This window comes from Lepus europaeus, chromosome 20 (genome assembly GCF_033115175.1).
Source record: "Lepus europaeus isolate LE1 chromosome 20, mLepTim1.pri, whole genome shotgun sequence".
In the NCBI taxonomy this organism is placed as follows: domain Eukaryota; kingdom Metazoa; phylum Chordata; class Mammalia; order Lagomorpha; family Leporidae; genus Lepus; species Lepus europaeus.
Window position 1 is genome coordinate 23,209,724 of NC_084846.1, and position 23,399 is coordinate 23,233,122.

The window sequence follows — 23,399 nt, forward strand, 5'->3', positions numbered from 1 at the left end:
AGGAAGACCTTTCTCTCTGTCTCTCTCTCACTGTCCACTCTGCCTGTCAAAAAAAAAAAAACAACTATTTTAATATTCCACTGGGCTTGCTAGTAAGGGAAATGAGATATGGAAAATAAACTGAATTTTAATAAATAGTAATGCAAAATAAGGTGTGTGCTTAGGACAAAAGATGATATATCAGTGCTGCAGCACAAAAAAGACTGAGATCTTCATCAATATTGGAATATGAATTTGCTGGATCCTAAAAAGATTTCATCTTGGCCTACTCCTGGGTTCTTGAGGCAACCAATGAAAATTCCTTTCTGGAGGAGAGTAGCACTAATTTTACACACTCAGTATATGCAGAGAGTAAGCCCAACAAAAGAGAAGTTCAAATAAATGCATGTAAATAAAATAAATAAAATGCAGAGAAACAAAAACTACTGAGGGGACTCAGTAGAAATAATGGAAACACCTAGAATAAGCCTTATCTGAAAGAGGGGAACTATATTTGAATAATGATGATAAATGGAGAATAATCATGTATTTTCAATCCTCTGTGAAACTCCATTCAAATAAAAAGAGTATTTTTAAAAGAAATGCACTCACAGGGCCCACACTGTGGCATAGTGGATAAAACCGACGCCTGCGGAGGCAGCCTCCCATATGGGTGCCGGTTTGGTTCAAATCCCGGCTGTTCCACTTCCCATCCAGCTCTCTGCTATGGCCTGGGAAAGCAGTAGGAGATGGCCCAAGTCCTTGGGCCCCTGCACCAAAGTAGGAGACCCAGAAGAAACTCCAGGGTCCTGGCTTCAGATCGGCGCAGCTCCGGCCTTTGCGGCCAATTGGGGAGTGAACCAGCTGATAGAAGACCTCTCTCTCTCTCTGCCTCTCCTTCTTCTCTCTCTGTGAAACTCTTTCAAATAAATAAATAAATCTTTAAAAATAAAAGAAATACACTCACAGGAATAAAGAATAAGAAAGAAAATAATAGCAACATGGGAAGCAGATCTTTAACTGTGTTAAAAGACCTGAGAGATACTGAATCCTAAGCCAGCGTGGAACATCCAAGAACACATTCGTTAGGGTATTGGACCCATACACCATGCAATTCTTGACTTAGGCATCCAAGAATCCACTTAATTTCCTCATTTTGCAAGCTTCATTTCTAATTCATTAACCCTTCCCTTTTCCCACTTACTTCTAATGTGCATCTTAAAAATGGTAAGACTTAAATTCATCTGCTTCTTTTCACTATTTGCTCTTTTGGTGAATAGTTGTATGGATTTGGAAAAAAATGTATAGAATCTTGCATTTATCACCGCAGTTTTGATATAGCTCATTGCCTCCCAAAATCTCTTCTGCCGTCACCTACTCCCTCACTACCACTCCCAGTGGTAACCATTACCTTGTTTTCTCCTCTGTTGTTTTGCTTTATGCAAAATATCATACACCGATAATCATAAAATATGTAGACTTTGAGTCTGGATGCTTTCTCCTAGCAAAATACACTTGGGCTCCATCCATGTAGATTTGACTACACCAATACTCATTTTCTTTTAGTTGAAGAGTACCAGTCTATGCATGAATATACTACAGTTTGTTTTTCTGCTTACCTATTGAAAGACATCATGGTTATATCTAGCTGTGGATGACAATGAATAAAGCTGATAGAAATATTCACATACAGATTTTTGTGTAATCATAAACTTTCATTTCTCTTGGGTAAATACCTGGGAGTTAAAATTGCTGGATCATACGGAATATTTGTTGTAAATTTAGGAAATGTTACTTATAATTTTAATTTTGCATATTTATAGATTCAGTATGATAAATCAACACACAAATTCAAAGTGTGATGATAAGAAATTGCCAAATTCCTCAGCTTCTGTGCCTTTGCTTTTCCTCCAGCTGAAAGAACTGCAGTTGTTCTATATACACAGTGTGCTTGGTGTTACAGTTTTTTTAGTCATCCAAAAAGATAGACAGTGATATCTCACCTTGGTTTTGATCTCCATTTCCTTGATGATTTTTGAGACTCTTTTCATATACTACTTGGATTCTATATTCTCCTTTGTTGAAATACTTCTTTAAGTCTTCAACCCAGTTAAAAACTTGGAGCTCTTATTTTCTTTTTTCTTTTTTTTTTTTTTTAGAATTTAGAAAGTACTTTATATATTTTGGAAACAGAAAATTTGTCCAATAAATGGTTTTAATTTCCCATTTTGTTTAATCCCTTATAGCATTTGATGCTATTGAATACTTCTTCTTTTTTGAAACACCGTTCCCCTTCCTTTTCTCTATTCCTTGTTTTCTTTCCAACACTCGTTTCTTCTATCCTGAGTCCTTTCCACACTGTATGCTTTTCCTAAGTGTGCAACATGGATGTGTTATGTAAATCTTTTTACATTAGATTTCTCGTCTGCAAAATAAGAAATATGAAAAAATCTATCTCACAAGGTGGTTTTGAGATTACATTAAATTACATGTAAAGTGAATTTTATAGGCATTCAATAAATATTTTTTATTGTTTTGCTTATTGTACCTTTTGGCCCAGACCACTGATTCAATTGTTGTCTGTCTCTACAAACACAGCTGCAAAAAGTTAAATGGGTTTAGCACTTGGATCTCAGTTGCAGACATTTATTTTTTTTTTAGATTTATTTATTTATTTATTTGAAAATCAGAGTTACACAGAGAGAGGAGAGGCAGAGAGAGAGAGAGAGAGAGAGAACCATCCGATGGTTCGCTCCCCAATTGGCTGCAACGGCCGGAGCTGCCCCGGTCCAAAGCCAGGAGCCAGGAGCTTCTTCTGGGTCTCCCATGTGGGTGCAGGGACCCAAGGACTTGGGCCATCTTCTACTGCTTTCCCAGGCCATAGCAGAGAGCTGGATTGGAAGTGGAGCAGCTGGGTCTTGAACCGGCGTCCATATGGGATGCTGGCGCTTCAGGCCAGGGCGTTAACCTGCTGTGCCATAGTGCTGGCCCAGCAGACGTTTATTAAATTGCTAGCTCAACATCCTTCCCTAATCAAAGACTCCTCTAGTCAACGACCATTATCACCATTTTTACACCAAACCTTAGATTCTTCCAGAACTTTTTTTTTTAATTGTTATTTATTTGAGAGATAGAGTTACAGACAGAGAGACAGAGAGGTGTTCCATCCGCTAGTTCACTTCCCAAATGGCCACAATGGCAGGAGCTGGGCAGGTCCGAAGCCAGGAGCCAGGAGCTTCTTCTGGGTCTCCTATATCAGTGCAGGGGCCCAAGCACTTGGGCCATCCTCCATTGCTTTCCCAGGCCATAGCAAAGAGCTGGATCTGAAGAAGAGCAGCCAGGACCACAACCCACACCCACATGGGATGCTGGCACAGCAGGCGGAGGCTTAGCCTATTACACCTCAGCACTAGTCCCTTTCCAGATCTCTTGATCCAAGTAAATGGCACATTTGTCCTCCCAGTTTTGCTAGACTGGAATTTAGGAATTATTCTTCCTATTGTCCTTCCTACAACTGTCCACAATCCATTGCTGCGTCTTGTCTGTTGTACACTGGGAATGTGCCATCCATCCATCCATCCACTTATCTATTCCCATGGACTACTCTCCCACATCAGGCTTGTATCATCTTTCCCCTGGATCATTTTTGGATATTATTCATCTTCCCACATGCACTCTTGCTTTTACCAATTTATTATCTAAAGTGCTGACAGCATGATCTTTTGAAAAACAAGGCATGTTAGCCATACATGTCCATGCTTTAAACCAGAGATCTGGGAATAGGTGTTTTGCCTAGCTGTTCTGATACGAGTTAAGATGTTCATGTCTCACATCAGAGTACCTCGGTTCCATTCCAATCTCTGGGTCCTGACTCTAGCTTCCTAAGGCAGACCCTGAAAGGTAGTGGTAACAGCTCAAGTAGTAGTTCCTGTAACCTCTGTGGGACCACTGGACTGTACTCCTGGCTCCTGGCTTTGGTTCCCCCAGCTCCAGCTGTTGAGGGCATTTGAGGAGGGAACCAGTAGCGCTCTCTCTCTCTCTTCCTGTCTCTCTGATGAGATACATTTCTTATACCAGCATCACCACGAACACATGAGTAATACATTGCCCTATGATGGCTAAGATGTCACTAGATGATATGGCATCACTAGGTGATGTGACATTACTAGGTTCCATTATAAACTTACAAGGATTCTCATTGAATAGGTGATCCATTCATTGAAAAGTCATTACAAATCACATGACTAATTTTTAAAGATTTATTTGTTTATTTATTTGAAAGGCAGAGTTACACAGAGAGAAAAGGAGAGGCAGAGAGAGAGAGAGAGAGAGAGTGAGAGATCTTCCATCTGCTGGTTCACGCCCCAATTGGCCGCAACGGCCGGAGCTGCGCCAATCCGAAGCCAGGAGCCAGGCTCTTCTTCTGGGTCCTCCCATGTGGTTGCAGGGTCTAAGGACTTGGGCCATCTTCCACTGCTTTTCCTGGCCATAGCAGAGAGCTGGATGGGAAGTGGAGCAGCCAGGACTTGAACCGGCATCCATATGGGATGTCGGTACTGCAGGTGGCAGCTTTACCTGCTACCCCACAGCGCTGGCCCCATGACTGTATTTTATAAATGATACTTCTGAATGGTGATTAATTTTTCCTAATTAGTTGGAAATCACTAATTAAAGTGTTCAATAAATGGATCTATAATCTCATAGTAAAAGAGTACCTGTGGAAGGAAATAATGTTTGTTTAGAAAGAAGAAATCATAATATACATGTAAGGATGCATGTAATTCTGGCCTATGTTTTCATAGGGAAACAAATAAGGGATGAGAAAATGAATAAAATGAGTTCTGCAATTGCACAAAATCGCTGACTAGAGGACATTTCCAAGCTGGGAAATCGAGGGAAAGAACCCAGATAGGACCCAGAGTTGTGTTGTTGTGTTGAGGATAAAGTGTCCAATGACTGGGCAGACAGAAGTGGCTAGAATTTGTAATACAAAATATGGAACATTCAGGTTCTAAACACACACACACATACACACACACAGAGTGTGAGAGAGAGGGAGAGAGAGAGAGGGAATGAGGGAGGGAGGGAGGGAGGGAGGGAGAAGACAGAGAAGTTCCATGTATAGGAGTTTTCTTGGTGTTCCATCTGAATACTGACCTTTTTTAAAATTTTATTTAAGTTATACAAGTTTCATGTATTTCATATATACAGATTTAGGAACATAGTGATACTTCCCATTCTACCCTTCCTCTTACTGACACTCTAATCCCTCTTCCTCCTCCCTGTCCCATTCCCACTCTTAATTTTTACAAAGATCTATTTTCAGTTTACTTAATGATCATAAAGTTAACCCTACTCTAAGTAAAAGAGTTCCACAAATAATGTGAAGAAAAAAAAAACCACACTGTTCCTAAATGGAAGAGATAAGGGCTATAAACAATCATCGGATCTCAAAACGTCCATTTCAATCCAATATATCACATTATAGGTGCTCTATTAGTTACTGAAGATCAGGGAAAACATATGCTATCTGTCTTTTGGGGTCTGGCTTATTTCACTAAGTTTGATGGTTTCCAGTGGCATCCATCTTGTTGCAAAAGACACGATTTAATTTTTTTTTTTTTACAATTGAGTAGTACTCGATATTGTATATACCATAATTTCTTCATCCAGCCAACAGTTGATGGACATCTGGGTTGATTCTGTATCTTAGCTATGGTGAATTGTGCTGCAAGGAACAAGGAGGTATGGATCACTCGTTCATATGCTGATTCCTTTTGGTTTGGGTAAATTCCAGGAGAGGAATGGCTGGATCTTATGATAGGTTTACATTCAATTTCTGAGGTATCTTCATACTGCATGATGTGAAAATTCACAAGAATGGGGAAATAACCAATACAAATCAATATGTAAAACAATTCAAGGAGTTAACAACAGAACTGCGGATACTTTTGCTCCCATTAGCCAGAAGGGAGAGACTTGGTAATACCAATAAAAGACAAATAAAAATAGTGTATAAGTGATTTGTAGGACATCAGTCAGTGTAACATCCCAGAAAAAGTGTATGGAGGGAAATATCTGAAGAAATAATAGAAAAGAGTTTTACAAATCTAGTGAAACATGGAAGTCCACAGGACCCAGAAATGCAATGGATCTCAAGAAGGCTAAATGTGATTAAAACCACACTGAGGAACAACATAATCAAATCTTAAAAGATGGCAGAGAAAGAAAAATGCAATTCATACAAAGAAACAAAGGCAGAGGGGATAGTGATAAGATAAATCTTTGGAATCACAAACATATTATGTTAAGTGAAGGAAGCCAGATATTACAGATATACTACACACTATACAATTATACAGTTTTAGAAAATTGAAAACTGCATGGTGCAATTTCAGTGGCTGGTGAGGACCAAGAAAAATGGCAGTTAATTGACTCCAAAGGGCCAAAGAAACATTATTGGTGGATGAGAAAATTCTGTAATTTTATTGTTGCACCAGTTATGTGACTATTCAAATGTTTTTGTCAAAAAGCATCATAATCTAGCCTCAAAACTGCATTTAGCTATAAAGCCTGCTTCACTGGATCCTAGCACATAAAGGACAATTGTTGTCATGAATCCCTCTCACTGTGGCATTAATATCTGTTTTAAAGAAAAATTAATATACTCATGAATACAAAGTCTGCATTTGGATGAATGTGGCAAAATGTTTAAATAATTGTAAAAATTTTGGTAAAGAAAAAATTGGTCAATTTTATTGACTGTAAACTATACTTCAATGCAGCTAATAAGAAACAGGCATCAGATGGACCAAAATATCAGTTTTTGAAGATTTTAGATAACTGCACTTATAGGAAACCATGCATGTAAAAAGGAAAACATCTAAATTGATTCTTAAAAAAGCATGGGAAGAATTGAATGCATCAAAGAATAAGCACTTAAACCATGCACAAGATTTGATTTTGAAAGTCTTTAATTGTGCTTCACATGACCTTTGTAGATAGAAGCTTTGATGAGATTCCTATGCTTACTTGGAGACATTTGTGTTCCAATCTGGAATGGAATTAAATTGAGAAGTAATAGGACTTTGAACATTAAAGAGTAAAATTTTGAAGAGTTGCAAGTACAGAAAAGTTTTAACAAGTTTGTCATATGTAAACTTTAGAGTACTCTAAAAGGAAGAAAAATACATTAATTATGAGAACAGAATCAAATAATAACTCACTTCTATATTTTAAAAATTAAAATGGAAAATATTCTGCAGTGAGCAGAAATTTTTCTGCACTTACCAAGTGACACCATAGTTGGAGAGACAGCATTTATCAAATAAAGTATTATAGCACATAGAGAACAGCAAATTAAAAATGCCAACAATTTCAAATTTATTAACAATAAAATTTAATTTTAAAGAGGATTTCAGAAAACTTAGAGAAAGTCTAAAATATGCCTCATTGAAGAACTAAATACGTTCTTTAAAAAAAAATCAGAGAGAGGGGCCGGTGCCATGGCTCACTTGGTTAATCCTCCGCCTGCTGACAGCCCATATGGATGTCAGGTTCTAGTCCCGGTTGCTCTTCTTCCAGTCCAGCTCTCTGCTATGGCCTGGGAAGGCACTGGAGGATGGCCCAAGCCCTTGTGCCCCTGCACCCACATGGGAGACCAGGAAGAAGCTCCTGGTTCCTGGCTTTGGATCGGCGCAGCTCCAGCCGTAGCGGCCATTTGGGGAGTGAACCAACGGAAGGAAGACCTTTCTCTCTATCTCTCTGTCTCTCATTGTCTAACTTTATCTGTCAAATAAAAAAAAAAGAAAAAAAATCAGAGCTATTTTATGAGTTATTGCCATAAAACTGATCAACATATGTGAATCAACATATGTGAACCACAGAACATAACTTTCTGCTTACGTTATTTTTTTAGCATTCAGGCAGTCAATATAAAGAAGTTGATTAATGTATTTTAACACACATAAATTAAGCAATTTTTATTTTTAAGTTGAAACCTAGCTGTGAAAAAAAATTTTAATAACATTGTTTCATAAGTTTACTGATAAAAATAATTTAACCAGGCGGGCGCCGCAGCTCAGCAGGCAAATTCTCCACCTTGCGGCGCCGGCACACCGGGTTCTTGTCCCGGTCGGGGTGCCGGATTCTGTCCCGGTTGCCCCTCTTCCAGGACAGCTCTCTGCTGTGGCCCAGGAGTGCAGTGGAGGATGGCCCAAGTGCTTGGGCCCTGCACCCCATGGGAGACCAGGAGAAGCACCTGGCTCCTGGCTTCGGATCAGTGTGGATCAGATGCACCGGCCGTGGCGGCCATTGGAGGGTGAACCAACGGTAAAGGAAGACCTTTCTCTCTGTCTCTGTCTCTGTCTCTGTCTCTGTCTCTCTCTCACTGTCCACTCTGCCTGTCAAAAAAGAAAACATGGCCGGCGCCGCGGCTCACTAGGCTAATCCTCCACCTTGCGGCGCCGGCACACCCGGTTCTAGTCCCGGTTGGGGCACCGATCCTGTCCCGGTTGCCCCTCTTCCAGGCCAGCTCTCTGCTGTGGCTAGGGAGTGCAGTGGAGGATGGCCCAAGTCCTTGGGCCCTGCACCCCATGGGAGACCAGGAGAAGCACCTGGCTCCTGCCATCGGAACAGCGCGGTGCGCCGGCCGCAGCGCGCTACCGCGGCGGCCATTGGAGGGTGAACCAACGGCAAAAGGAAGACCTTTCTCTCTGTCTCTCTCTCTCTCACTATCCACTCTGCCTGTCAAAAAAAAAAAAAAATTTTAACCATAAATGAATGTAAATAGATGTATATAACATAAAATTTTTATTTTTAGGCCTATTTAACTCAAAATTGTCCTAATTTGAATGAAAAATGACCTTGTCCTTATTTATACACTAATTTCCAATGTATCTTTAGGTTTGCATTTATAAATGCTTTGGATTCTGACAGTTATCTATTTAGCTTAAAAAATTGCATCATTACCATGGCTGTGTTATCTAACAAAAACCATTCAAGAAGGTTGCATCCCCTATGGAAGTACCTGGGTTCAGTTGTCCGCCCCAGTTCGTGACTTTAGCTTCCTGCCAAAGCAAACACTGAGAGGCAGCAGGTGATGGCTCCAGTAGTTGAGTACCTGCCACCCTCATGAGAGATCCAGATTGAGTTCCCAGCTGCCCTATTTGCCTCCAGCTTGGGCAGAGACAGAATCATAGATGGATACAGACAGAAAAGGCTCCCATCTGCTGATTCACTTCACAAATGCTTCCAATGGCCCCAAGCTGCCTCTTGAATTAAAACATATATATTGCAAAGTATTAAGAGGCCACAGAGAATCCACGGCCTTAGATTCTAAGAGAATCCACCAGGACTTGTTCTCTTGTAAATGCAGGTGTAAATATCCTCTGATGTTGAAAGGGGTAGAAGGAGGTTTTGGTTAGTGCCAGTGGCTTTTCTTAAGAGGCTGTGACATGCAATGATGAAAGGTGACATCATTCAAACAGTAAGAAGGTACAAAAAAACCTGAGAAGGAGTGATTTTGAGTCCGCCAAAATGATGATGGAGGAGAAAGTTTCTAGGGTCAGGAGATATTCAGAGTGGTGAGGGTCTTTGGGAAAATTTGGGGTAGATGGGTTATTTCTAACCCAGACCTGCATAATTCAACAACCACTTGTTTTTTCCAAATTGTCCGTTATGAACAGTCTGGTTTGTACTGAGGTCTGGCTCCACAGTACCTACCCCAGTGGCCCTTACCTCCACCTCTGGACTGGCTGCATTCCATTATCTACATTTGACCTTTTTTGCAGATTCCTCCTGCACCTTCCCTCTGCCAGATAAAACAAAAATGCAGAATTGTGAAAGCTGAATAGTCCTAGAAAAAAAAAAAAAAGAGTGCTGAAAAGTGGGGAGATTTACATTCTGAGAAAAACGAATAAGGAAAAAGGATATGACTGAAGAGAGAGGGTGCACAACCAGTTTTAATGGAAATCTCCTCTCTTTTGCCAATATCATTGCCGTAAAAGAGTGATTCTGTTGTGGCTAGTTACTACTATTTTACTTTATGACTAAACTCTACAAGGAGACTTTAGTTCTTTTCTCTTATGTGCTAATGGAGGGTATTATTCCCATGCCAATAGATATGATGTTGTTGCACATCTGTTTCTGAAAGGAAAAAAAGCAAGCCCTGCTTATCACATGAAAATTCAACATGGATATTGTGGGGTTTCGATTGGCAGCTTATTGTTTAATCTGTGTTATGCTTTTTTCCACTTTAATTACTCTCCTTTCTGAATAGAGGTAGTGGTATTTACATATATGTATTATTTTTTGAGCAGTGGATATGTGTATTATTAGTGTAAAAATTTCCCTTGTTTTTATGGATGTTGCCAGAGGCCATGTTGAATCTGAAGTTCTGAGTAATTTTTGAGCCAGGACCCTCCTACATTTGAATAAAAGCCAAACTTTTCCTATTTAATCTTTTCTTAGCAGGATATTTTATTCACATTAAGTTTCATCCAAAAAGGTCTCAGCTGTTTAAATTATTTCCAACAACTCACATATATGTAGGTCAGATTTAAAGAACCATTGTCACTCGTGCTGCTTAAAAATTGTTATTAATGACTCATAGTTCCTGTCTTGATTGTGTTTGGGGAATACAAATATTTGTTTTGTTTGTGTCCAGGAACTCTCTTCTCGTGGAAAAAAAAGATATAATGCTGGAAAAACAAAGCCCTTGGTTATTTTAGATGTGTTACATTATCTAAAAGTAAATGTTTGCTGACCCATCCAATGGTTCATAGGCTCATAGAAAAGTAAGCTTTTTTGCCATATCAAATTTATTGTCATATCCAAGAGTGACATGTGGTATGAGGTCAGAAGATTCACAACCATCGGGTTCAGAGTGGGAATAAACTACCATCATTCTGTACATGTGGGGATTGAGTCCAGAATGATCCAGTGACTCCTCTGGGATTAGCATGGAATCTCCAGTGTAGAAATCTTGACTTTCAGTCAATCCAGGGATCCATCCATAGTGAGCATCTCAAGCATGCAGTTTTTATCAATCACTTACCCAGTAAACAGGCACTTACAACAGTTCAAGCTTATGAAAAATGAAGAGTAGAAATGACTAGTTTCAAAGTGGTTGTCTCACTTTATGCAATAAACTCGCACCATCAAGTCAACAGAATATGGGCTGACTGAGTCATATGTCTAAGGAACAAGAATAATTTGCTATTGCCAATGATGATTTCTTTGGTAAAGTGAAGAATTTGTAGTGAGTGTGGCCTCTTTGAGATTTCAGTTTATTGTGACTATCTTGGTATTTTTTATGTGCACCAGAGGGAGAGTGGAGGGGACAAAGTAAGAGGACAGCAGGGTGCAGGGGAAGAGACGTTGTAGAATCAGGCATGCCTGGGAATGGACTTCAGCTCCTTTGCTTACTAGGCATGGGAACTTGAAAAACATGGCCTAAAATTGCCTTTACAACTGTCATGATTAGATGAAATCACAAACTATAAATATGACAGCACCTGGAATGTACTAGGTACGCAATAATGCTATAATTTGACCCATAAACCACCAGCCACCTGTAGTGTTTGTCCAAACCCCCATATTAGTCACCCTGGAGAACAAGGAACAAACACCATCCACCCAACCTCACTCACTTTGTGACAATGCTGTGCTAAAATAATGCTTAATGATATTGTGCCTACAACTGTAGGCAACCATAGATGGCTGATGGCATTTGCAGCCGAGGTAATATTCTCATGATCTTGGGATCTAAGGAAATCAGGGACTTGGCATCGATCTGTCAGTTCAGGGACAATCTCAGTGAACAGAGATGTGTGGAATGCTAAAAACAGGGATACATTTCTGTCATCTCCCTCTTAAAACTCTTTCATTTCAACTCTGTCACTTCCTTTAAGTATTGGCATTATCATTTCTGCCTGGAATTTTGCAAGGTCTTCCTGCCACTGTTCTCCACACCATCTGATCCATCGTCTGTTATCCCTTCAGTGGGATCTTTTCTGTGCCTGTTCTGCTTAAGATTCTGTTTTAGAAAGTAGGCATCTTTGAGATGCCTGTGTCCCATGGATGTGACTTTGAGATGCCTGTGTCCCATGGATGTGATTCCTGTCTCCTGCTGCTGAATCCAGCTTCCTGCCACTGTAGACTCTGGGAGGCAGCAGGTGATATAGCTCAGGTAGTTGGGTTATAGCCACTTGTGTGGGAGACCTGCATTGCTTTCTTGGCTCTCACCTTTGGCTCAGGCCCAGTCCATTGCAGGCATTCTGGAAATGAATTAATGGATGGGATCTCTCTCTCTCTCTCCACACCCCCCCCCCCCCCAGAAAGGAAGATCGTATTTTCACTATAGGCCTTACCTACCACAGCCATCATATCCATCATACTCCAAACTCTTCCTGAGTTCCAGTTGCACCTGGCTCTTGATCAGCCTCCAATAAACTGCAGAGACTCCAGTCTGTGAAAATGTGTACATGCTGCTTCCTCCTCCTCCTCACTGATTTCCTCTGTTTCCATTTGACTGGCTTCTGCTGCTCTTTCACTTACTTGATCAAGTGTGATATTTCCGGGCAAATCTTTCTTTACTTTCCCATCACTGTAAGTGCATGTTCTGCCTATTCCCTCACAAGGATCACATGAGTCTGCAACACACAGAATTGTCATCGTCCACTGATGGGGCTACCTCAGTGACGTCATGCATTTCTTACTGGCAGGGAAAACATCTTTATGTCCTAAACATCTGGCATAACCTTAGTTTTCAAAAAATACTAACTTTCAGATTCACTGGCAGTTAGACTTGCTATTATTTTGTTGAAATAAAAGACATTGTCGTTCTCAAAAATGGTTCAGAATAGGTGATCACAGCAAGGGAGGCAGTGAGGTACACTTGGGCCAGAATGTCTTATTGGCACAAGGAACAGAACGGGGAGACTGCATCTCCTCACTAATGGGACATTCATTCTTGGTGAAGCAGTAAGAAAAAGAAGGGCCAATCAGGGAATGTTGGAGCTTGGAAGGGATTTCATGCCATGCCCCTGTTTCAAGAAGCAAAAATAAAGACCCAGTAGTCTTGCCTCATGATGGCAATGACTGCATGTAGATCGAGGTCCAAATCCAGGGTTTTCCTGCCAGTCTCACATTCATCAATTTGCCTTTTGTACTTGGGCAGGATTTTTTTGTTGTTGCAAACTCTGCATGCCAAGTTACCTCCTAATTGATCGTGCTGCAGAGTGTGCTAACCTGGTGACTCACGTCCGCAACCAGGAAGAATCTCCTGTTTTGACTCGAGAACATTCAACACCACAGGAGCAGCTTAGCGGCTGCACGAAGGCCAATGACTGCCTCTTAGATGTATCCCACTGGCATGCTCTCATGAAATGACCTTCTATTTTCCTCTCATTCTCCCTCCCTGCCCCAAGGAAAGAAATATCAATACGACATATGGATGTGTTCCAACACCAGCAAGAGCCTATATTAAAGTTTTAAATCAATTATCGTTCTAGTACACACCCTGAGGTTGAGAGAGAAAGAACATCCATGACTAACAAACCTGATTGTTCCGGCAAGGCTGCCATTCAATTCATGCTGGCATTTTGGGGCTTTTCTCTCTCTCTCTCTCTCTCTCTCTCTCTCTCTCTTTAAAATTCCAAGTTCACTTTTTGGAAAAGCTAATGATTCAAAAAGCATTTTTATCATCACTATTTCATTCATTTTCTCCATGAAACGTCTACCTCCTGGTCTCTTGAGGATTGATTTCCCCAGAGGGGTAGGACATCACGCCCTGAATTTGCTTACTTTTTTTGCAGAGACCACAGTGAGTCTGACAGTGAGTTCATCAGACCATGGCGTGCTTAGCCCTCCCATTATTACCTTCGGAGCAAGAGAGGCTTGGGAATACTTCACGACTTGGCATTCTTGGATCTAGAAAAAGACTCACTCATAACAGTTAGGAAATCAAATTACCACTGTGTACAACATGGGGAATTTTAACTTAATGGCTGCTCTGCCTTGGACTTAGATGAGTACTGTGATTACTGCTGCTCTAAGATTCCTATAAAGCATGATGGTGTTTTTTCTAGGCAAGTACTGGAAGTCCATAAGGATGACGGCTGTGCCAAGGGGCTGTGCTTTGGCTGGTGCTCAGCTACAAGAGGAGACCGAGACTGTTTCTGCCCTGGCCTCCTTGACGGTGGATGTGGAACAGCCCTTTGCTCAGGAAGAAAGCAGGTATGAATACAGCGTGGGGCATCATTCCACCCAGAAACCGTCAGGGTTCATCGCTGTCTCCCACAGGTCTTCCTCTTGACCTTCCTTCAACCATCTGCTCCATTGCCTCCCCTGCCTCCCCCAAAGTTGTAGATGCCCCAGCACTCAACTGTTGGGGAAACAGAACTGGAGCATGTGGTCGCTGTCCACAGAGAAATAGAGGGAATGAGACAGATGGTGAGAAAAAGCACTCCTCGTTGGATAATTTAGTGCAGATCATGTTGGAAAGAGCTGCTGTGGATTTAACTTCTAGTTAGTTATCACTGTTTTTCCAGATGTTCTTTTTTATTCCACTTATCATTTTTAAATTCCTTGTATCATAAAGGGGAAAGAGGACAGCAGGAGCTGGAGGTGATGCTAGTCAGGTTGGCAGCCACCATGCATACAAGCTCTTTACAGGGTGGGGTCCTTTAGGGCCAACAGCTGGAGAAGGAGGCAAGATGCCTGCAAAAGGGACGAGAGTGTGTGTAAAGGACGGTGTGCCCTTGGGTCTAATGTTGTTTTATGTTATGATAAGAAAGAATTGGCTCTAATTCATCTTCCTATGAATATAGCTTTCTGGGAAAAAAAAAAACAAAAACAAACAAAAAAAAAACAGATTGGGTTTGCTTGTTCCCTTTCTAAGGAATATTTGTCAGTTTGCAATCTTGGTGCTCCTCATCCTTTTCTATGGCCAAGGATACATTCAGAATTTCTTTAACGTCGGCAGTGACCAAAGCCACCACGTATGTACTTTCACGTTGGTGTGTTCTCTAGCCGAATTCAAGGTCCTATTTCCTCCATTTAAAGAGCAATCAGGGGAGACTTTGCTGAAGCTCTGCCAGCTCACACTCTGAAATTGCTTCTGAGGGGGAAATTGGACTCCCTCCGTCAATAACATCACCATTAATTACACAGCCCCTGCTACCAGTGCACAGGTCGGCAGTTTTCCCAAGAATGCACAAATGTGAACAGTCCTAGCCCTCCTGCTTTTACAGGATACTCAGAGTTTAATGGATTTAACATCTTGTTTTGGCCAAAAGCAGGAGATAAACTGAATAAGAGATTTCATATTTAAGCAATTATTTTCCTTGCTCTAAAACCTGAAAGAGCAGATTACCAGGAGTAAAACAGCTAAATGCTACTTTACTAGACGGTATCTTCATGTTGATATCTGGAGCATAAAAGAAAACTTATTTTACATCTTTGATAATGGGAACTAACCCCCTGCTGTTCCCAGCTAAGAAGCGAACCAAGTTCATAATCCAAAGGTGTTGCAATTATTCCCAAGGCCAAAACCAGTTAGTTGTCTGTCATCTGAGGGCTATAAAACTGGGGAAACTAACATCTGTTAGTGTTGGATATAAAAGGAGCATAGCTATTCTTTAGAATTCATTTAATCCAGAAAAACAAAGTTAAATTCCAACCTGAGTGAAAAGAAATGTAAGTAATTTTGCTCAGCAAATTGCAAAGCTTAGAATAATTAACAATAATAAGTGATGTTACGAACTCCAAGAAATATAAAAACTTCAGCACTTTGGCAGGAGTTTGGCTCTATATGCTCACTTGTTTGTCCTCAAGTAAATAGAGTGCGTGGCTCCTGATAGCCTACAGGATTTAACCACAGCTTCAGTCCACATAATTTCCAAGCTTCATCTTATGGCAGAGATATATGTACAACCTGATGAGCTGGCAAGCAGAGTTGAAACCTGTAGCTTGGTGTTCATGCGCGTGGATCCGTTTTAGACTGATTCTGCCTACTGTGATTGATTTTTCTTGTGGGAAGAAAAATTGTTTCACTTGAAATATTTCCTATGGCTTTGAGCTTTTTTTTTTTTTTTCAGTAAAGGAAAAGAAAAATTCTTTTAGAACCAGATCTTGCATATCAATTGAACCATGAATTTCATCAGAGAGAGAGAGAGAGAGAGAGAGGGAGAGAGAGAGAGAGAGAGACCGCCCTTGAAAGCCACAGAGCATGTTCTTTCCAGGGGCATGGTATCAGAATCATCCTCCTGCTCAATACAGGAAAGACAACCTTCCAAACAAGATAAAGAGGCAGAAAATATTCCTGGGCCTTTGTTCTGAATGCAATATTATAAGCACACAGGAAATTGAAAAATTAGAAAAATCAGAGAGCTAAATGGATGGAAAAGAGTGAAGGCAAGATTCTTTTTATAGGAAATTCTGGCCAGTTATTTTGGAGGATATATTGGTGTTTGGACTGAGATGACTCATTTCATACTAAGATTTTGGGTAAAGCAGCTCTTTTCCTGGCCAACTCATATCTGACTCATTTACCACTGGTGAATAAGGGATAAAATGCTCCTGGCTAAGAACCATTGTAAGTATTTTTTGTTCATTTTTCTTGGATGGGGGGGGGTTGGTGACAACACAGTGAAAATAGTCATTTCATTTTTATAACTACATTGATGGACCTTGAAGAAAAAATTGTTAGGAAAGACCTGACACGTGGGGGTTCATTTGGGGAATCGTTGGCCTACACAGAGTTTTAAACATAATTTTCAGGTGTCAGAGGACCTGAATAGGAAAGAAATGATTGATGGCTTATCAAAAAACAAGAATCTTGATTGTCCCAAGGTACATATTTAAAGATGACGTAGATAAGCCTGGTCACATGCAATGCATCAGTTAGAGACAGGAACTGTGACGCTGGAGTTTTTTCTTGTTTGCTAGAAAAGTGCACCTCTAAAGGATTGGTTCCTTGCCTTGTTGGAAATTTGTCTCCAATGCTTCCACTTTGGAAAGGTCCAGGAAGTACTTAGATTTATTCTTGGATGCCAGTTCAGGCTCTGCTGAAGATTAAGCAAAAGTCCTCTCTGGCAATCAAGACTTCAAGATGACCAACTCTTTGTTTTAAGCTTTTTAAAAAATTGTATTCTTATTTTGAAAAGAGGAGATACAGACAGCGAAAGCTCCCATCTGATAGTTCACTCTCCCTAATGCCTGCAACAAATGGGACTGGACTTGGCCAAAGCTGGGAGCCAGAAACTCAGCACCAGTCTCCTTTGAGTGGCAAGGACCCAAGTACTTGAGCCATCATCACCTGCTGCCTTCAGGAAGCTGGAATCAGGAATAGAGCCAGAACTCAAATCCAGGCACTCCGATTTGGGACTAGGGCATCCTAAATGGCATCTTAATCAGTGCACCAAATGCCAGTCCCAACTGTTAAGTTTTAAAGAGCACATTTACACTTGAGGTTTCCCGATTGTCTTTTTGAACTCAAAACAAAACTGAAAGATTTTCGAATGTCAATTTGATCTATTGATGTGTGATTCATGTTAGATTTTGAAAATATGATGTGGAATGATTGTTTATTTAATCATTCAATTTTCAACTCTTGGCGATCTTTCTCATGAAGCAGTTTTACATTATTACATAATACAGAAGCATGAGCAAACATATGATTCTGAGTCTATTTTTGATTTTTGAATAACTATATTTTTGGTGGGTATAAAAAGCATGACAGTCAACTGGAATATCCCAAGCCTTATGTTTGAATGGCTCATCAATAGCAACAAAGACATTGATAACTGCATTTTCCTGAGTCTGACAATTTAGATAGAAACATGGTTCATTGTGGGTTCAACCTTGTGGCACAGCAGTTTAAGCCTCAGCTGCAACGTCAGCATCTCATATGAGCATCAGTTGGAGTCCCAGCGCCACCACTTCCAATCCGGCTCCATGCTCGTGCACCTGGGAAAGCAGCAGAAGACAGTCCAAGTGCTTGGGCCTCTGCCATCCATGTGGGATACCTGGATGGAGTTCCAGGCTTCCGGCTTTGCCTGGCTCAGTCCCAGCCATTGTGGCTATTTTGGGAAGTGAATGAAAGGATGGAAGAGCTCTCCCTCTCCCTCTGTAACTCTGCCTTTCAAATCAAGAAATAAGTCTCTTTAAAAAGACAAGCAAAGACACATACATTACTGTTAAAGACACCTTCTTGTCTACTGTACTGAGAAGCATGTCTCTTTTCAACTATACCATTCATTGGAACTGTGTCTCCAAGGCTTCTAGAAGCTAAATATTGTACACATTATGTAGGTTTCTGATTTTCCAGTGTACCATTATTGTGATCATTTGTTTAAGCAAATAAACATTCCAATATAAATTTAATTTTTACCTTTCATATGGTGTTAACAAAGCCTTAGTTGGAAAATAGGCTGAGATACAAAAGTTCATGGTAAAAGTATTAATAGCTGGTTTCCTTGTATCTCTGCTTTCTTCTTCTTCTGAGGGCCAGCATTTTTTTCCCCTTTTTCAGTGCCTAACATAGTTTTGAGGCACATGTGAAGTCTGGCTTTGTATATTAGGGAATACATCCAAGGTCCCTTTATCTATTTTTTTAAGATTTTTATTTATTTTATTTAAGAAGTAGAGTTACAGACAGTGAGAGGGAGAAACAGAGAAAGGTCTTCCTTCTGCTGGTTCACTCCCCAAATGGCTGCAACTGCTGGAGCTTGGCCGATCCAAAGCGAGGAGCCAGGCGCTTCCTCCCAGACTCCCATGTGGGTGCAGGAGCCCAAGGACTTAGGCCATCTTCTACTGCTTTCCCAGGCCATAGCAGAGAGCTGTATCAGAAGTGGAGAGCTGGGACTAGAATCAGCGCCCATATGGGAAGCAGGCGCTGCAGGCAGAGGATTAACCTACTGCACCACGGCGCCAGCCCCCCACCTTTATGTATTTTAAGGTTCAGTTCTGTATTCTTTATATAACAGTGTTTGATTTGAGAAAAAAGAAACAAAATTAAGGAGAACCCTAAGTAAAAGGAGATGCATGGATGAATTTTGCTCCTGCTCCTATCTTCAACTCCATTCTTTCACTCTTGTTCTTACTACCCAGGGAGAGTAGAACCTGACTCCACTGTCAGCTGGCCTGGGTTCTCCACACTTTATGTGCATAAGGGCTTTATCTTTCTTGTCTATAAAATAGGAAAATGTTAAAGGTTTGTGAGGATGAAATGAGATATCACATCATAAATTGACACATACTGAGTACCCTGTAAGTGTTGTTTTTCAATTTTATCCATTTTTCTTCTTTCTCAAATTGCTCAATTTTTCCTTCTCATAGTAGGTTGTTCATGATCTGGTGATATAAAATATAATAATATTGATGCTATAAGCAAGAATCCATATGTTTAACTACTCATAAGCTAGGTCAATAATTTGGTCATTGAAAACAAGAAATGAAAAAATATCTCAAGCAATAAATTGATCCATTAACTAATTTGTAGAGTTAGCTTATCAAACTCAAGAACATCCACCCTGTCAAATACATTGTAATTAATAAAAAAATTCATTGAGTAAATCAACTCATCAGAAGACAAAACTTTATTCAAATATTAGCATTTTATAATGGCACCTGAGCTCTATTTATCTCTCTGTTTACTATCTTTTGAAGCAATGCACGTTGTTATATTTTGATGATTCTTCAAGATGTATATTTCACTTTCCTTTCTTTCATAGTGTTAATTGACAATTCCCACATTCAGAATATGTTGGCTAACCATAATCCATGGGATGGCTGAGGACAGAGGGGTCAAGTGCACAAAATGTGTGTTTGGGTGGAGAGTGGAATTGAATTTAAGGTTGGATAAAAGAATGGATGTGGTGCTGTTAGATTGCAGCATTGGCCTGCAAGCAGAGCATGTAAGGAAGGAACATGTGAGGATATTGAGTTCATCCACTCTTTAAACACATTCTGATTATTTCTATGTGTCAGACAAAGTGCTTAGAGCTGGAGTCACAAAGCTTCTTTGAGTCCTGAACACATTTATATACCTGGGGACTATGGTTGTTTTCTACAGCTGCCATAAAACATTACTGTGAAGTTCATGGCTTCCAACAACACAAAGGCTGTGTAGTTCAGAAGTCTGACCCAAGTATCAATGGGCTGAAAGCAGAGTGCTGGCAAGATTGCACTCTTTCCTGGAGGCTCTGGGGAAGCGTGTGGTTCCTGGCCTACTCCAGCTACTTATCAGCTGCTTACGTTCCTTGGCCCCTCACTCCCTTCCTCCATCATCAAAGACAGCAACTTCACATCCCTCTGATCTTACTTCAGTGCAGCCGAGAAAGGTTTTGGGATTTGAAAAACTCATATGCTAAACTGGACTCACCATGATAATTTAGGATATCTTCCTATCCTAAGGTCCGCCATCTTAATTCTGTCTACAAAGTCAGTCTTGCTATGCAAGGTAAGACAGTAGCAGGGGCCCAGGACAAGGATGTGGACATTTTGGGGGACTTTCTTCCTGCTGCAAGATTAAACATGGACAATAAGCTATAATAAATGACAAATTTTTCATAAGAAGAAGACCCAACATAGACCAAAGATGGGGAAAGAAACCATGGCCAGGGACAATTCAGTCAAAGTGGAAGAAAAGGTAGGATTTTACTTAGTAATTGAGAATAAATGCATCCAGGTTAGAGACAGGAACTCGAGCACACTATCTACCTTTTTCTGCTTCTACTGCCAATGGTCAGTCCAAACTATCTTCATCTCTCATCCAAACTCTTGTTATACTTCCCTTACTAGTTCCCATATTGATATTAATCTTCTTTCTAATATTTTTTCTACATGGGGAGGTCTAAAAGCAAAAGAACACAAAAACACAGGAGACAGCAAATCCTGTGATTCCTCTAGATGAAACCCTTCCTGCCTTTTGATTTCCATTGGCGTAAAGACCTTAACAGAACCCTTAAACCCTTCCTGACTGGCCCCTCACCTATATTTTGTGCCTCATTTTTCACATGTCTTGTCTCTGATTTCTGCTCTGAGATCAGATTCTTGTTTTAAATTGAGATATGCCTTCATATAATAATATGCGCAGATCTTAGATTTTTATCAATATCAGTTCATATGACCCAGAAGAGATCAAGAACATTTTTATCTCCCCAAAAACTTTACTTGTGCCTCTTTTCAGTCAATTCCATTCCCTTTGGAAGCAATCTTTTGAAAATGTTTTAATACTATAAAGCAATTTTGCCTTTGTTAATTTTACTTACATGTAAGCATGCAATACATATTGCTTTCTATCTGGCTTCTTCTTTAAAAAAAAAGAAAAGATTTATTTAATAGAGTTACAGAGAGAGGGGGAGAAATAGAGAGATCTTCCATCCACTGATATGCTCCGCAGATGTCTGCAATGGTCAGAGCTGGGCCAGGCCAGTCAGGAGCCAGGAGCTTCTTCTGGGTCTCCCAGTGGGTACCAGAGCCCCAAGCACTTGGGCCATCTTCTGTGGCGTTTTCCAGGCTATTAGCAGGGAGCTGGATCAGAAGTGGAGCAGCAGGGTCTTGAATTAGCATAAATATGGCACCTGCAGGCAGTTCCTTAACCTACTACACCACAGCAGGCCACTTTTGTCTGGCTTCTTTCACTCCAGGAAACAAAGTTTTCAAGAGCTATCAACACCATTGACAATCAGTGGTGGTTCTTCTTTATTGTTGTTCATTTTTCTAGTGTCTTAACATATCATAATTTGTTTGTCCATGCCTCTATGGATGAATGTATGGCTTGTTTCTAATTTGGGGGAATTATGAATAAAGCTTTCTGTTTCTGAAAGTGTGACAACTTTAGATACTTCACAGAAGTAGAACTATACAGTGTTTGTTGTTTTGTTACTGACTTATGTCATTTAACATGCTGTCCTCAAAGATAATGCATGTTATAGCATATGACAGGATTTCCCTTCTTTTCCTTTTCAAGGTTGAATAATATCCTTTTGTATGCGTATCATTTTTTTTCTAATCTCCCATCCTCTACCTCTTGACTATTGTGACCAATGCTACAATGAACATAGGTATGCAAATATTTCCTCAAGATTGTATTTTCAATTTTTATATATCCGTATAGTAATTCTATTTTTAATTTTTTGAGAAACCTGAATATCTGAAATTTTTGTACAAGTTTTTGTTGTTGTTTGAGGGCACAATCACTCATTTGCTTGCACATACAGCTAGGAGTAGAATTGTTGGATTACAGGGCAGCCGTGTGTTTTACTTTATAGGAAATTTCCAAACTGCTTTCCAAAATGACTTTTCTATTTTCCTTTCCCCATAGAAATGAATGACAGTTCTGACTGCTTCTTATCCTTACCTACATTTAGTATAATCAGTCTTGACCATTTTAACTTTTTTTAAAGATTTTATTTTTTTTAAACTTTTATTTAATAAATATAAATTTCCAAAGTGCAGCTTTTGAATTATAGCGGCTTTTTCGCCCCATAACCTTCCTCCTACCCGCAACCATCCCATCTCCCACTCCCTCTCCCATCCCATTCACATCAAGATTTGTTTTCAATTATCTTTATATACAGAAGATCAATTTAGTAGATACTAAGTAATTTTTCAACAGTTTGCATTTCAATTTTTCTAATGTGTACAGAATAATATCTCATTAAAGTTTCAGTATTTTCTTTGAAAAAAATCCTACTCTCATCCACAGCTTTGTTGGCACTTGCCCTCCTCTCTGCTTGGAATACTCATCTCGTGCTCTTCTTCCCCTCACTGAGCCTATAGAACTGTCCCTTTTTCCTTTAGCTCTCACATCAACTGGCCACCAGCCCCCAAATAAGATCAATTCCCCCTGTTATACCTTCTCATGTCTCCCCTATATTACTATATTATTCCATATAACATAATTGAAAATGTATTAGCTCATTTGATTAATTTCTATTTCCTCCTATAAGCTTCTCTTGAAAAGGAGCTGTGCCCCAGTGGCTTATTGTTGTTTCTCCAACAAAAGTATAGTGTCTGACACCTACTAGGTCCCCTAATACTAATCTGTTAGCAGTTAATGAACAAAGCCCAGAGACATGGGTGAGTACATGACTGCAGTCCCCAGAAAAGCACAGTCTCTGGGCAACTAGGATGCTACAGAAATAAATAGGCAGGCTGGGTATAAAGGGGTGAGTAGGGCAAGGTGGGGAGGAAATGTAAATATCACTGTAGGAATTTGGGTTGCGCCTTATTTTTAGCAATGAGCTATCAAAGCAAGAGAACATAGGTTTGTGTTTTCAAAAGATGGTGACATGGAGGAGGAGCCAGCAACCTGCTAAAGAGAAGTCCAAGAAATCTTGTGCTGATTATGGTAATAAAGCCAACCAGTAATGGTAAAAGACATGTGGAAGAAGGGAAGCTGTTGTCGATAA

General features: G+C 40.2%; 1 protein-coding gene across 1 annotated transcript in view; it reads left to right on the plus strand.

The window, feature by feature from the left end:
• The window catches only part of HDAC9 (histone deacetylase 9), a 528,728-nt gene that overhangs the window by 499,576 nt on the left and 5,753 nt on the right, over positions 1-23,399 (plus strand). Inside the window, exon 26 of the mRNA XM_062178443.1 lies at positions 14,070-14,217. Coding sequence (XP_062034427.1) covers positions 14,070-14,217 — 148 coding nt within the window. The remainder of the gene's footprint in view (positions 1-14,069; positions 14,218-23,399) is intronic.